Source organism: Drosophila innubila (genome assembly GCF_004354385.1).
Source record: "Drosophila innubila isolate TH190305 chromosome 3L unlocalized genomic scaffold, UK_Dinn_1.0 0_D_3L, whole genome shotgun sequence".
In the NCBI taxonomy this organism is placed as follows: Eukaryota; Metazoa; Arthropoda; class Insecta; order Diptera; family Drosophilidae; genus Drosophila; species Drosophila innubila.
In genome coordinates this window covers 5,203,082-5,219,622 of record NW_022995376.1, presented here as the reverse complement: position 1 = coordinate 5,219,622, position 16,541 = coordinate 5,203,082, and the positions used below count along the sequence as shown (strand labels likewise).

The window sequence follows — 16,541 nt, the reverse complement described above, 5'->3', positions numbered from 1 at the left end:
TCTTTGTATACGCTTTGTTTTCTTTTCTTTCATTCTTTCCTTCGGTTCTTGCTGCACAACAACAACAACAACAACAACTATAACAACAACTACAACGCGGTTAAAGGTTAAATAAAACCATAAAACAACAACAACTAGTAGAACAACAACAACCAGAACAACAACAACAACAAAACAATTTTTCGTAGTCGCCAAATTTTACGTTGAGAGCTGCCCAAAACAACCACAACAACTATAACAACAACAACCACGACCACCACCACAACAACTACAACTACCACAACAATCATCAGTTGAAGCAACAACAACAACAACAACAACAATACAGCTGCCACAACAACAACAACAACAACGATGCTCTTCGAACTCCCCTCGCACTACGCAAACCGCTAAAAAAAAACTCGACAGTTGCCCAACAACTACAAAAACTACAGCAACAGAAACAACAACAACAACAACAATTAATTAGTTTTAATTTAATTGCTTAATTTATAATTTATAATATTAGTTTATATTAATTTAACACTCACACTCACACACACACACACATACGCACGCTCTAGGCGTCAATTATAATTGATTAATAATTAATTAATTAAAAATTATTAGTGAAATGCCACGCCCACATACGCTTTTGTCATTTTAATAATAGGAACTGTATAGGAGCATTATTTTGTATACATTTTTCACTTTTCACTTTTTCCTTTCAATTTTCATTAGCTAATTATTTTTGGTGGCCATTTGAATTAATCAATTTAATTATGTATTTTGTGTTTTTGCTTGTTGTAGCTATACACAAACACACACACATATATTTATGTATAAATATATATAAAAATGCATATGTAGTAGTCACACACAGATACACACACACACACACACTGGCAGTATTGTTGATGTATGTGTTTTGAAAATGTTCTTCGACTGTTTCTTGTAGGCATTTATCCCTGTTAACTTTGAGGATGCAGCAACAACTACAACAACAACTACGACAGCAAAAACTACAACTACAACAACTACAACATACTGATGCTACTAACTACAACCACAACAAAATTACAACTACAACAAAGCATTAATAGAATTTATATAAAACATTAAACAGCGGCAGCTGCTACCAAAAAAGCAACAACATCCACAAAATTGTAGCTACACTTTCTATAGATACTCGTATATAGACACATAGATACATAGATACAATAACAACCAAGGACACACACAATCACACATATACCGAGAGTATAAGCAGCTTATGTTTTCAGTTGATAGAACATGGCCAAAAGAAGCGTATGGGGTAGAGGGAGGGGGGTTAAGGCTGACTGTTCCAGTCGAAACATGAAATAATGTGCAATTAGCGTAGGTGGGTGACTGTAGAGAAGAGGGAAGAGAGGGGGATTAAGAAGAAGAAAGATTGATAAATGAAAGTTGCAAAAGCGACAAAATGTTGCAAGCAAATAATGTTGGGGGGGAAAATTGGGAAAATGTAAGACGAAAAACAACAAATTGTAAATGTGAGAGAGAGCAAATTATTTATTAAAGCAACCCACTGCAAGCAGCAAAAGAAAGAGAGAGAGCAAAAGAGAGAGAGAGAGAGAGAGAGAGGGGCAAGCAGTCAATAAGCCGATAAAGTGTGTAGTAAAACAGGGTGGGGAATAGAGAAAATTGGGGGCTAGGGGGCGGGCAGCAGCAGAACGAAAAATTAAAGACATAAATTATGCATAAATATTAATTTATATGAAGTACACACACAACACACACACAAACACACAAAAATATTATATACATAAATGTAACTGTAAATGATAACGGTAACTGTTATACACATACAGCAATACAAAGCAAAAAAAGAAATGTAACTAAGTTTAAAAAACATGAAAGAAAAAAATATGCAAAAAAGCAACAAAAAAAAAATTACCACAAAACAAACCGCAGCACAAAGCATGCGCACACACATACACACATACTAATACATATATAAATAAATAAATACATATATATATATAAATATATGAATAAGTTATATAGAATGCAAATATTTGTAAGCCAAGCAAAAAGAAGAAAGCAAAATATGTAAAACTGAACGAAATTGTAGTCTTAAAGCAAATACTGAAGAAGATGACGAAATAAAAGTAAAAGGCAAACAAAAATTGATAAACTAGCATAAAAGAAACGAGAAAGATAGCTGAAATAAGCGACAAGAGAAAAATAAACAAACCTATACAATAAAGATATTCAAAATATGCTAGCTGAAAAGAGCAACAAGTATGAAAGTATATATACAAAAAAGAAACCCACACACATACATATACAAAAACATATATATACATATAAAATATATATATACTAAATATATGCCTAGTACATAGCGAGACTATTCAAAAAGTAAAGTAAGAAAGTAAGAAAGAAAAAACACAACAAAAGATTAAAAAAAAATAACTAAAGCAATACATACACACTCAATAAGTGTGTGTTACACGAGTATTTCGCTAAATACCTACATATAAAAATAACTTAATAAAATACTAAAATACTAAAACTAAGCAAAAAGTGAAAGAAAGTAAAAGGTTAAAAAAAATCTCTGCAGAAAAATATTGTTTTGTTTTCCATTATTTAAAACTCTTTTTGTTACGAAACTATTGTTAAATCTTGGCAAAAAAACGATGCAAATAACAACAAATTATTTAAAAAATTTTTGCGGAGGCTCTGCTGCAACTGGGGGCGGGGTGGGAGTGGCAACGTTAGCATTAGAAAAAAATCTAAACAAAATTGGCAACAAACAAGTGAGATACAAATGAAATTATTTACATATATTTGTATATTGAATTGTATTTGCCTTAACAACAATTATTTGACAACTCACACACACACACATATGCATACATACTCAACACACACACACACTTATATACAAATCGAACCCAGCGGTTTCACAAATTACCTGCAAATTGAAGCAGCTTCCCCATTTCCACTCCCCACACGTTGCCAACGTTGTCTGTGCAGCCCGCCCACCTGCCACGCCCTCAGCGGCAGTTACTTGGACTTGTTGACAAATTTGTTAGGTTAAAAAACTAAATTGTTGCATAGTTAAAATATGAATGAAAAAAAAAACAAATTTTTAAATCGAATCGTAACAATAATTAGAAATGACAAAACAAAACAAAACAAAAGCGAATGAAAATAAAAGCAATAATTGAATAATTTATATGCTCTAGTTGAAAACTACACGCACACACACACAGATACACACTCATACTAATACACTTACACATGGGAGTGTACTTAAGCCAGTCGAGGGATTTTAGTTAGTTAAATTATTCAGTTTTGTTTCAACTTAAAAGCAACAGACGAGTGCAAAGAAAAATGCTGTTAGCAGACCCAAAACACACACACAGATACAAACGCATACATACACACAGATACACTCACACAGACACACCTACAGGATAGCAACTAATAAATCCAAGGCATAACTTAAGATATATACGTGATATTTTGAAAAACAAAAAGCAAAAATTCATAAATAAATTGTTTAGGTTAAACAAAAGAAAAACAATAAATAAAATTTAAAAAAATTAAAAACGAAATATGTAGTATATATATATTTAAATATATATATACAAATGGCATAATTATTATGAACATTTTTGCTGACATACATACAAAATGAATAAGATAAAGATAACGATAAAGATAAAGATAAAGTTAAAGATAACTTGTAACTGTTTGTAACTCAATTTATTGTCTGACTCGAGGGAAGGTTCTTAAGTTTTTACTGATCGCAGTAAGCAGATTGTGTCCCATCGTCAAATCTATTAAGTTTATACATGCATAAATGAATGAATATATATATAGTGAATATTTATATTGTATACTACATATACATGCATAAATACATATATATAAATATATATATATATACATATTAAAAATGAACACAAATTAGTCAAAAGCAGCAAAAAGCTAGAGAAACGTGAAAATGTAAGAATTGAAAAAGATGAACAAAAAATAAAATATATATATATATATCATAGCAAAAGGCATAAAACGTAAGCATAAGTAAAAGAAAAATCAGAAAAGAAACAGCAAATATATATACATATATTTTAAACTAAAAAAAAAAAACTGAAACGTTTTTAGTGCTAAGTAAAAACCTACCTAAAAAAATAATAATTAAATAAAAACGCAGCTCTAGTTCTATATAGAGCACACATATACATACATATATATATACATATAATTATATAATTAACAAGTGAACAGCGACATGATCATCACAATTATTTAACAACTATATAAGACACAAATTATAATGCGAGAAAAGAGCTAAAAGAAAGATAACAGAAAAAATAAAACAAAACAAAAAAAAAACAGCAGCAACAATAAAGCAACAGCTACTTAAATAATTTTTAGCAAAATGCAAAACAACACAACAGCAACAACAATTGTCTTAGTATTATTTATTTGATTTTTGATGTTGATGATTTTTAAATTTATTTTCTATTCGTTTGATTTATCTATATGTTTTGAAAACTGTTTCAAGTAGAAGCCCAGCCACCGATGCAACATCATGCTCCGCCGCATGCCGCTTGGGAGTTCGACGATGGCAGCAACAACAACAATCGCGGCAACAACAAGAGCAACATTTCGGTGACCAATTGGCGCATGTCCATGTAGACACCAACAACAACAAACCAGCAACAAACAACAACAACAACATCAACATCAACACCATCACATGCAACACAAAAAATAAAGCAGAAGAATGTCAAGACAAAAGAAGACTTGCCAAAATACAAAAGAGAAGAAAATATCAAAAAAAAAAGAAGAAAAAAAAAGAAAAAATAGCAGACAACATTCTACTACAGATATGCGACCAAAGAGAAGAGATGGAGGATCAACAAAAATTGGCATGCACACTTTAAAAATAGTTCCTTGATTTTTTTTTCGTTAATTTGTTTACGAGTTCAAATTGTTCTATAGTTTTCGTATTTCGTTTCTATTGTTCGATGTTTTCGTTTATAAACTAGAATTTCAATACGGGCTGCAGTTGCAGAGTTGCAGGAAGAGCAACGACAGCAGCAAAACTGAAAATAATATATATAATCAGGATAGGCAGCAACAACAAAAGCAACAGCAACAACAGGAGAAGCAAATAGCACAATTAGAAGAAGTTATAAAAGCAGGACAACGTCGTTTCCCTTGATGAGAGAGAGATAAAATGAGAGTGAAAAGCACACAATCTAAAGTGGGGGAAAGAAAACCAAAACAAAAAAAATCTAAAACCAAAGCATATCCAAACTTCTTCAGAAATTCTTGAGACACCCGTTATGAACAAAATAACAGTATAATACCATCCCCCTATAAGAAAATAATCGTCATCGCCATCCAGACCAAGTCTTGCTATCCTTTGTCCTTTGATTCAACTGTAGCCCTAATGATGAATTCAATTCAAAAACAACAACAACAACAACAGGATACACCTGATGAAGTAAAAGAAGAGAACGTTTTGGCCAAATGTTTCGGGTTCGGTTACCAAGCGTTCCGATTAGTCATTTTTATAAATATATATATATATCAATATATATATCTGCACATATGTAAAAGGTCTGCATTTAACATTGGGCCACACTTTTCAAAATTTTTAACGTTTCTTATTATCTATGTACTTTCGCACTCAACCTTTTATGGCCATATAATTGCGACTAAATTACGTTTCCCATTTCTGTGTGTGTATATGTATTAGAGGTTTTTTTTTTCTTCTAAATTTACAAGTTACCCTCCAATTTTAATAATTGTCGAACAAATAAATAGAGAGCCCGAAACGAAAATCCATTTGAGTTTTCTTTATTTTTTTCTGTTGATTGTTAAAATATTTTAAATTATTTTATTATTATTGTATTTCTTTATTTAATTTTGTTGTCGTTTAATATACAACACAAGCACACACGCTGCGTATGCGTAATATACGCAATTACGTATACGGTGAGCGGCAATAAACTGTAGCATACTTTCAGGATGCATTCAAGTGAAACGTGCAACGAATCTTTTGTGTAGCATGCAACAGGCTGACAAGTCTAGCAATTTCAGAGAATTATACGATTTAAATAGTTGAATTAAACGGTTGTGTCAAATTAGCTCTAATATTACTTCAAAAACACTCAAAGCAAACAAAAAAGAAAAGCATAAAGAGATGGAAATTAAAGCAATGAAATGCGAATTTTCGGTTAATCCGAAACTTAAAATACTCTTGCAGTTAAATGGATAATAGTTATAGTAAGGTCTGTTCACATACATTTAATAGTCGTGACGACCCGCTGCAAGGGTATTGCGCATACAGTCGAGCGCCTACTTAGCACCTAAACATATGCATATAGACATAATTGTAAATGTACATATAAACATATACATACATATATAAATATACATATTTATATATATGAAAAATCAGCCTCTATATAATCTGAATGTAGTTCAATTATAATTCTTATTATTTATTTGCTAAACTCGTCTCTTAAACTCTCACAACTCTTCCGAAGAGGCGCTACAAAATGAATATAGTAATAAACTAATTAATATAGATCTATATACTTACAATATATATATATATATATATGTATGCGTGTAACAGAACAATATCTCGATGGCGTCGTAAAAGATAAACAAATATTTATATATATTAAATGAGAAGTAAATTAATTACAAAAAAATACAAGTCAAATCGTTTTTACATAAGAAAAAATGCATTTTTAAAAAAAACGTCTACGTGTGAATTGAATAAACCTTATATACTACATATACATATGTATATATATATATATATATATATATATATATATATATATATGCATTTTAAATATACATACATACGCACATATACAAAAAAAAAGCGCGCGTGCGTTTCGCACTTGATTTAAGGAAGCTGCAACCACCTTCAACCCCTAACCCTTAAACCCACTCGCCCTTGCGTTGAGAGTGTATGTGTGAGTGCGTCAATGCCTGTGTGTGTGCGTTAAAACGTTTTTTGAAGTAAAATTTAATTTACACAAGACTGACGCTAAAAAAAAATAACTAAAAAAAATATTAATTAAAAAAAAAGAGTTTACGAATTTTTCAAATGCCACACACAGGTGTCGCTCGTGCAGCAAGTAACGGTTAATGCGGGGAAGTCGAGGGGTGAATGGCTAAGGGGCTCTTTGATGGTGCAAGTGGTTCAGACAGGCAGTCAAAGTTTGTTAAATGGTTTTATTATGAAAATGACGAAGAAGATGAAGGATTTGATTTTGCAGTTGACAGTGAGCGAGCGCGTTTATATGGTTATATTATATTGTATTTAATAAATGGAAAACCTGAGATATATATTATATATATTTATATTTACAGAACAAAAGTAAAAAAAAAAAAGAAAACAGAAATGAAAGAACAAAATATACAGTGTTATTTTTATGATATTGTACTTATTAGTCGAACAGCAAAGTTTAAACTGGGCAGCATATAAATATAAATATTAATATTAATAATAATTACTACAAATTATACGAGTCGAGTAATGCATAAATATAATAGAGCAATATTATGATAGATAAAAGACACCCTCACAACCATACACAAGAGAATGTGATTAACACACAGACATACAACACATACACATACACATACATTCAAACTCTGAGATAGTCCTAATCAAATATTGTAAATTCATTGAAGAATTTTTAAGAGAACTCGAGAGGCGCTGCTGTTTAACCAACCATAAACTAAGTGAATAATGAATGAATTCAATTGAATACCAATTGACTCGTTAATTATGCATATGAGTAAAGTGGCTGGCGCTCCACTCCCTCACCCTCTCTCCCTCTCCCACCCCATTTTTCAATACAGAATACAATAATAAACGTGCAACGAACTCTATAAGACAAATATTAGATGAGCGCACTGCGAAACCCAAAAAAATAATAATAATACACACTCACAGGTGCATTACATAAGTATATAGCAAAAAAAAGGCGTAGCTTGAGGGGAAGGAGGCGTGGTGCATATTTTAGACGCCTTCCCACCCTCTAAATGGCATATGTAACCTATTATCATATTAGAAATTAAATCGTTGTTAGTTTTAGTTGAGGCAAATCCCACGCACACCCCACTGAAATAAAAATAAAGTTTCATTTTTATACAATACGATTTTTTGGATCATTATATTTATATATATTGTCAGCAAGAAGTTTTTTTTTGGAAACTTTCTTATATATATATACTTATATATAAGCATAGTTCGAGGCAGTTCGGGTGTGGCAACAACTACAACAAAAACAACAAACATATGGCAAATGGTGAAAGCAACGTTTAAAAAATATATATATGATTGATAGGTTGCAAAAATGGTTTATTCTTTCATGTTGTCAGTGGAAAATGTGAAAAATGGCAAATACTTATATAAGTACATACATAAAACATATAAATTGTAGCTAAAATGGTTTCATGTAAACGAAATTGTTGAGTATTTTTAGTCAAGACACATATGAGAAATATATACAAACAAAAACAACAACAACAAAAAACAGATGAAGAAAAAACACGAAATGAATTTATTATTATACTTATTGTAACATTTGATGCGATTCTATATATTCTGGAAAAGTTGTCTTAAGCTGAAAAATAACTGAGCTGCCGTTGCAGATTATATATACAAAAGAAATATATATATATTTTAATGATATTCCTTTCTTGCCTTCTGCTGACATATAACTATTACTAAATCTAATTTCAACTCAATTTCTCCAAAAAGTGTGCTATACTTATTTAAACGATTTTGATGTGAAATTTAAATATGAAACGGTTCTGTTTATTATTAGATTTTTATTCAAGCTTTTTTTCATTTCTCTCATCTATCAAAAATGCCGAATTTTTGTTTGTAAATCTAATAAAATTGCACATTGTGCAGCTGAAGTAAATACACACACACCATCACACACACACACACACACACGATCACAAGTAGCGCCCAGTTAATGTGCTATATGGTAAATGCAAATAGAGAGATTAGCAAAAACAATATAACTTCTAGATAAATTATACCTTTTAGCTAAATAAAAAAATATAAGACACGAATGAACACGAAAATTGTATCCAAATTCTTCCGTACGTCAGACAAAAAAATTAACGAAAGGTCTAGCTAAAAATTTACCACACGATAAGAGTCTATATATACAAAAGATACATACAAATACATACAAGTACATAAGATATACATATACATATATATATATATATATATATAAATTATACCGAGCAGCAAAAATGTAGAGACATGAAATACGTAAAACATATGAGAAAATCAACCCAACACTTAAATAAACAATAAACAATAACAACAATAAACATAGAGGAACCAGTTCAGGTTCAGTTACAGTTACAGGATGGACACCAAAAAAAAATAAAAATAAAAAAAAAGTAATTACAATGAACTAGATCTTGAAATATCACAACTGATCTCTGCTGTGTTCTATGTTAGGCAAGATACCGAACTAGAGGAGTAAATAATAATAATTATTAAATATAATAAATATAATAATAGTAAACAAAAAGTATTACATTTTCGAGCTGCAATATTTTTTAATCAAAAACCAAAATAAAAAAAAAACGTAAAAACAAAAAAAAAAAAGATTAAAGATAATAATTAATATATATTTTTCTCTTTTGAGATAAACGAAAAGCAAACTGTTTTCGATGTGTGAATTGAGTTAGGCAGAAAAACGACAAAAACAAAAATACATAAAACATATTCCAAGCATTAAAAAACCAAAGAAATACAAGAAAAAACAAAACAAATCTAAAAAAAAAAGACGTCACAAATTTTTTGTGTACTTTTTTGCGGTCTTTATGTGTACAAGTCTAAAACTTCCGTGTGCAAAACGTAAAAATAAAAGTAAAAAATAAAAATCAAGTAAAGAAAATCGAAAGAAAACTACACAAAACAAAACTACACTACACAACAAAAGCAAAGCCAGACACTAAGCCCAACTGAAATTGTCAAATATAAAAAATAAAAGTAAAAGTAAAAAAATCTATATGAATATATATTTAGATAACTATTATATATATATACATATAAGTATATATATATATTATATACATGTGTGCAAATTATTCAAATACATAAAAAAGGTCTCTATATATATATATATATTTAGTAACAATTATAAAGAAAGGCAAAAACGGATACGTAGTACAATGGCAAGCGAAATATGAAGTATATAGAAAAAACATATTAAATTCAAATACAAAAAGTAAAGAACGAAAAAATGTAAGGAAGGCAAAAAATAATTATTTATAAAGGCTGTAATTTTAAGTAAACGATTAATTACGATACTTAAAGACAAGTAAAAATTAATAATAAATGAAAACAAAAACAACGTAAACACATTTCACCCACGAAGAGAAGAATTATATTAACTAAATGCTAAATACTATACAAATTAAGTACGATCGATATCTAAAACGAAATTATAAACCTAAACATAAAGGCAAACATGAGTAACACACAACAAATACGAGTAACATCTAAACACTATGAAGAAATCACACACAAATACAGACATACATACAACAACAACAACAGAAATAAACCACAATTAATGAAACCCAACAACAAGAAACATCAACATAAATAAATGAAATATATATGAGAGAACTCAATGTATGTAATAAATATAAAACTAAATAAAATACATAAATAATTAAAAAGAATTCAATTTGAGTTTATTTTGCAGATGCTGCTTTATTAGAGCTATAAACTTTTGACAATGTTTCGAGAGTACAAAGATTTTGAATAATATGAATAATATGAAAAAAATGGAATTTTTTAAGTTACTAAAATTTTGATGCAGAATCAAATTAGAGTGCACATAATGATCAAAATGATATTCCGCATGAAAATCGGTTCAGTTTTGGCAAAGTTATGAGAGTTCGAAGTTATTGATAAAGTCTTAAGGGGTAGGTATGGAAAAATATGACAGTGATGACCAAAAAATTCAATTTTCTAAGTATTTAAGATTTTGATGCAGAATCAAAATAGACGCCAAATAATGATCAAAATGACATTCCGCATGAAAATCGGTTAAGTTTTGGCAAAGTTATGAGAGTTCGAAGTTATTGATAAAATCTTAAGGGGTTGGTATGGAAAAATATGACAGTGATGACCAAAAAATTTATTTTTCTAAGTAATTAAGATTTTGATACAGAATCAAAAAAGAGGCCAAATAATGATCAAAATGATATTCCGCATGAAAATCGGTTAAGTTTTGGCAAAGTTATGAGAGTTCGAAGTTATTGATAAAGTCTTAAGGGGTTGGTATGGAAAACTATGACAGTGATGACCAAAAAATTGAATTTGCTTAGTAATTAAGATTTTGATACAGAATCAAAATAGAGGCCAAATTATGATCAAAATGATATTCCGCATGAAAATCGGTTAAGTTTTGGCAAAGTTATGAGAGTTTGAAGTTATTGATAAAGTCTTAAGGGGTTGGTATGGAAAAATATGACAGTGATGACCAAAAAATTTAATTTTCTAAGTAATTAAGATTTTGATGCAGAATCAAAATAGACGCCAAATAATGATCAAAATGATATTCCGCTTGAAAATCGGTTAAGTTTTGGCAAAGTTATGAGAGTTCGAAGTTATTGATAAAGTCTTAAGGGGTTGGTATGGAAAAATATGACAGTGATGACCAAAAAATTTATTTTTCTAAGTAATTAAGATTTTGATACAGAATCAAAAAAGAGGCCAAATAATGATCAAAATTATATTCCGCATGAAAATCGGTTAAGTTTTGGCAAAGTTATGAGAGTTCGAAGTTATTGATAAAGTCTTAAGGGGTTGGTATGGAAAAATATGACATTGATGACCAAAAAATGCAATTTTCTAAGTAATTAAGATTTTGATGCAGAATCAAAATAGACGCCAAATAATGATCAAAATGATATTCCGCATGAAAATCGGTTAAGTTTTGGCAAAGCTATGAGAGTTCGAAGTTATTGATAAAGTCTTAAGGGGTTGGTATGGAAAAATATGACAGTGATGACCAAAAAATTCAATTTTCTAAGAAATTAAGATTTTGATGCAGAATCAAAATAGACGCCAAATAATGATCAAAATGATATTCCGCATGAAAATCGGTTAAGTTTTGGCAAAGTTATGAGAGTTCGAAGTTATTGATAAAGTCTTAAGGGGTTGGTAAAAATTTGACAGTGATGACCAATAAATTCATTTTTCTATAATTAAGATTTTGATACAGAATCAAAATAGACGCCAAATAATGATCAAAATGACATTCCGCATGAAAATCGGTTAAGTTTTGCAAAGTTATGAGAGTTCGAAGTTATTGATAAAGTCTTAAGGGGTTGGTATGGAAAAATATGACAGTGATGACCAAAAATTCAATTTTCTATAATTAAGATTTTGATGCAGAATCAAAATAGACGCCAAATAATGATCAAAATAATATTCCGCTCGAAAATCGGTTAAATTTTGGCAAAGTTATGAGAGTTCAGTTATTGATAAAGTCTTAAGGTTGGTATGGAAAAATTTGACAGTGATGACCAATAAATTCATTTTTCTAAGTAATTAAGATTTTGATACAGAATCAAAATAGACGCCAAATAATGATCAAAATGATATTCCGCATGAAAATCGGTTAAGTTTTGGCAAAGTTATGAGAGTTCGAAGTTATTGATAAAGTCTTAAGGGGTTGGTATGGAAAAATATGACAGTGATGACCAAAAAATTCAATTTTCTAAGTAATTAAGATTTTGATGCAGAATCAAAATAGACGCCAAATAATGATCAAAATAATATTCCGCTCGAAAATCGGTTAAATTTTGGCAAAGTTATGAGAGTTCGAAGTTATTGATAAAGTCTTAAGGGGTTGGTATGGAAAAATTTGACAGTGATGACCAATAAATTCATTTTTCTAAGTAATTAAGATTTTGATACAGAATCAAAATAGACGCCAAATAATGATCAAAATGATATTCCGCATGAAAATCGGTTAAGTTTTGGCAAAGTTATGAGAGTTTGAAGTTTTTGAAAAAGCGTCAAGTCCGTCTCTATTTCTCTGCGTCTGTTTTCCTTATATCAGTTGATTTTAAATAATCGTCTGATCATGAATAATATTGATGTCATGTCGTGATCTTAATGCGATGACGCATGAGTGTAAGACCCCTCTCCCTTTCATTTTCCCTTTCCCAGCAAAAACACACAATGGACTTGTTTTCTTTTTCACTATAATTAACTACTTATATTTATAGTCTCGTATTTTATTTGTTTTTTTCTGCCACTTGTTGTGGCATGTGCTGCACATACTTGCGACAGCAACGTTCAGTTTGATATAATACTTAAATAATAGAACTCGTAACTAGATGTATGGCCTCACGTGCGTCATGGATGGACGGTCGTCTATTTGTTGATAAAGCTGGGGGGTTAGGCAACTAATTGAGAAGACGAACAATTAAGGCAATGGAAACTTGACTTGAGGTTTTGGTTAGCAGTGTTGTATTGACCGAGAGTTAAATGCTTAAGTAAGTAAATTATTGATAAATTAACATAAAATATGGCTGGAATATGTGCTTCCTTGTGCGTCCATTAACGCAGCTGCCTCACTGGCGACGACACCACAGACTAAAGGGGAAGCATGCCACCGCCCAAAGTTGCCGCCGCGTTGCAAACCTTGCCAATGTTCTCCACATAGAGACCGCGACGATTGAGCAAACTGTGAATGCTGCGCAGCTCCTAAAAAATTCAACAATGGGGTTTAAAATTCTTAGAGGGAGTACAGTGGTTTACAAAGATCGCTTACTAAAATCAAGAAGATTTGTCTTAAATATATAATTTTGAAAATTTAACAATTCAAAGAGTAAATACTAAAATCATGATATTAAAATTAAGATGTTTTCCTTTTTAGTGAAGCTTTGGATCTCAAAAGTTCTACAAAAAATATAGAAAACCTTCAAATTTTCACTTTTCTAGAAAATTTGAAATAAGTTTAAAAAAATATTATATTTCTTAATGGATTTTTTGATTTAAATTCATAGTTTTGAAAATGCACTTAGGAAAAAAATGTAAAAAAAAGTGAAAACATCACTTTTTACCAGCAAATCTTATATCTTTGGTTTTTTTTTTCTTAAAGTTGTCTTGTTATTAAAAAAATAAAATATTTAAAATAAATATTACTAATTATAAAAATCAATCTTTTTTTAAGTGTACCAAAAGTTTTTTTTCTTATAATTTTTTCTCTAATCTAATTTTAAATTATTTTCTTACAGTTTTTTACTTAGTAATTGTTGCTTTCCAAACTGCTGCTAGTTGTGCATAAATAAATAAAATAAAAATAATTAAAACTCACATCAGAACTTAAGCCCAGGCGATTGCGTGATAGGACCACAGTGTAAATGGAGCTCTTGACATCATTGCCACAGAAGGTCAACACCAAATGATCATTGACCGCCTTCACCACCTGCACAGTGCCCGAGAATTGAGTGTACTTGTTAAGGGTGACGAGGGAGCCACGTTGATCCCCAATGTTGGACCAGATGCCAGGTGAATCTGTCGTATAGTTGAAGGTATATTCCACATTATTATCCCGCTCGCTCCACACCAGACGTAGATACTTTGTGCGCTGCTGTTGCAGTTGCTGTTGTTGCACATAATCATCACGATCCAAATATTGAGGTGTGGTCGAAGCGCGTCCGTAATTGATTTCATTTTGATTTGGATTTGGATTCTGATGTCGATTGTTATAGTTGTTATTGTAGCCATAATTGTTATTGTTATTATAGCTATTGCTATTGAGAACCTAAACACGCAAATTTCACATTTGAATACACTTTGATATAGATAAGGGAGAGATAGAGAGGGGAAGCCCAAGACTCACCTGCTGTGTCACATCTGTCAGGTGAATGATAACACACGTATCGTAATCGTAGACTCCAGGAATATCTTGACTGTGTATAACAATCTCACTGCCATACCAGAGACCCATCATCTGTGTATAAAAATTGTACAGATAAACGCGAATTATAAGCATGCAAGGTTACCATCGATCGAGGTGTTTATTCTATCTGACCTATACTCTGTTGAGGTAGGCATAAAATGGGAATTGTTTGAATCGAGTGACTATAATATATAACTGAAACTATGGCCCAAAGAATATCTTGGAAAAACTCACTAAATCTAAGTTGAAATATATATAAAATAGATTATGTTTAAACATTTTACATCCCTACCCATATTATAAATACTCTTAAAAATTAACTGACGATTTTTTTTTCAATGAATTCAAGTTTTACAAAATTCTGTAAGTCCAAACCAGATAAAGGAGTATTTTCAAAATATATAGCTGGTATAGGAATAATGTTTACTATTGCATATCTTAAGTATGCTAATTATTTGTAAACAGATTTTTTTTTAAATTAGCTAACTGTATGAGTTATACCAAATACATTGGATTCCTATGAAGTTTTTAAGTATTCAAATCTCATCGGCTATAGAATATTATTTTTGTGAATTAAACAAATACTTCAAATGCACATCCTACCCTTAACTGGCACTCCCAAACTACTTAAGATCCGCATAAGCTAACACGTATATGGTATTAATATATAGATATAAATGTACGATCTACACGATAAATACACATACACTAACGTATGTCTGTAATGTTCTACATTTTTAGCAATTTGGATTTGCATACGAATGCGACTGGAACTGGTACAATTAGAGACCCGCATGAGGTCGACTGACTGACTGACAGACGAAACTGTGAGTCGCCCAACTGACTTATTGACTCATTGATTAAATGATTGACGAACTGACTGTGGGAAGATGACCCAACATACATTAAAGTATACCCTTCAGCTCACAAGGGGTTAATTAATACAAATGAGTCTTAATTCTATAATGTCTGTACTCCATAAATTCCTTGCTTATATGCCGCAATCCTCAGTAGGACTCACCTGCTTCAGATCCACATTGGCTTGATGAACGTTAACACAACGTACGGCGGCATTAATGCGTTCGCTGCTTGTGCTCGAATCATAGCCATAATGATCATAATTATTGCCAGCACTGTAGCACCAGCAGATGCTGAAGATAACAAAGAGTGCCGAGTATTTATTAATCATGATGTGATACGAGTTATCACTGCCGATAAACCTTGAACCGTTAACCGTTTGAGCTCAGACTGAACTGCGCTTAGTGAAATCCCGCAAGCGAATGTAAAGCTAACTATCCCTCAGCTATCAACTGAGCTACTGAGCTACAAAGCGAACGCACAAAGAGAGCGAACGAGTGAGTGAGTGAGAGTAATTTAACGCCATCTTGTAAGTGCACTCTTTTGCTGCCCAAAACAAGCGAGAAGAAATACAATGAGAACAAGAACAAAAACAACAACGATATGTAAACGCTGCGTAGCCGCGTTGATCATTACTTAATTAAATTAATTGTTGAGCTTTTAATGATCTACTCGCGCGTGCAACGCCCGCACAATGCG

At 31.0% G+C, this 16,541-nt stretch overlaps 2 protein-coding genes across 9 annotated transcripts in view; one reads left to right on the top strand and one right to left on the bottom strand.

The window, feature by feature from the left end:
• Positions 1-4,740, top strand: part of LOC117788749 (protein boule) — a 31,655-nt gene extending 26,915 nt beyond the window's left edge. For 5 of the 7 annotated variants that reach the window (XM_034627596.1, XM_034627599.1, XM_034627597.1 and 2 more), the window contains one exon: positions 4,544-4,740. In XM_034627596.1, the coding sequence (XP_034483487.1) occupies positions 4,544-4,674 (131 nt within the window). In that variant the 3' untranslated portion in view covers positions 4,675-4,740. Of the gene's footprint in view, positions 1-106; positions 437-4,543 lie in introns of those variants that run through there. The other 2 variants (XM_034627601.1, XM_034627600.1) reach the window with 1 other exon arrangement.
• On the bottom strand, positions 4,372-16,247 carry LOC117788748. 2 transcript variants are annotated; one of them, XM_034627594.1, is made up of 5 exons: positions 16,006-16,247; positions 14,925-15,035; positions 14,397-14,846; positions 13,667-13,783; positions 4,372-4,391 (listed from the first exon to the last, which is right to left on the bottom strand). In XM_034627594.1, the coding sequence occupies exons 1-4, from the start codon at positions 16,171-16,173 to the stop codon at positions 13,673-13,675; spliced, it is 840 nt and encodes a 279-aa protein (XP_034483485.1). In that variant the 5' UTR covers positions 16,174-16,247; the 3' UTR covers positions 4,372-4,391; positions 13,667-13,672. The 2 variants fall into 2 exon arrangements, with proteins under 2 accessions (XP_034483485.1, XP_034483484.1); XM_034627593.1 differs by lacking the exon at positions 4,372-4,391 and having other exon boundaries at positions 13,524-13,783.
• Positions 16,248-16,541: the final 294 nt, after the last annotated feature.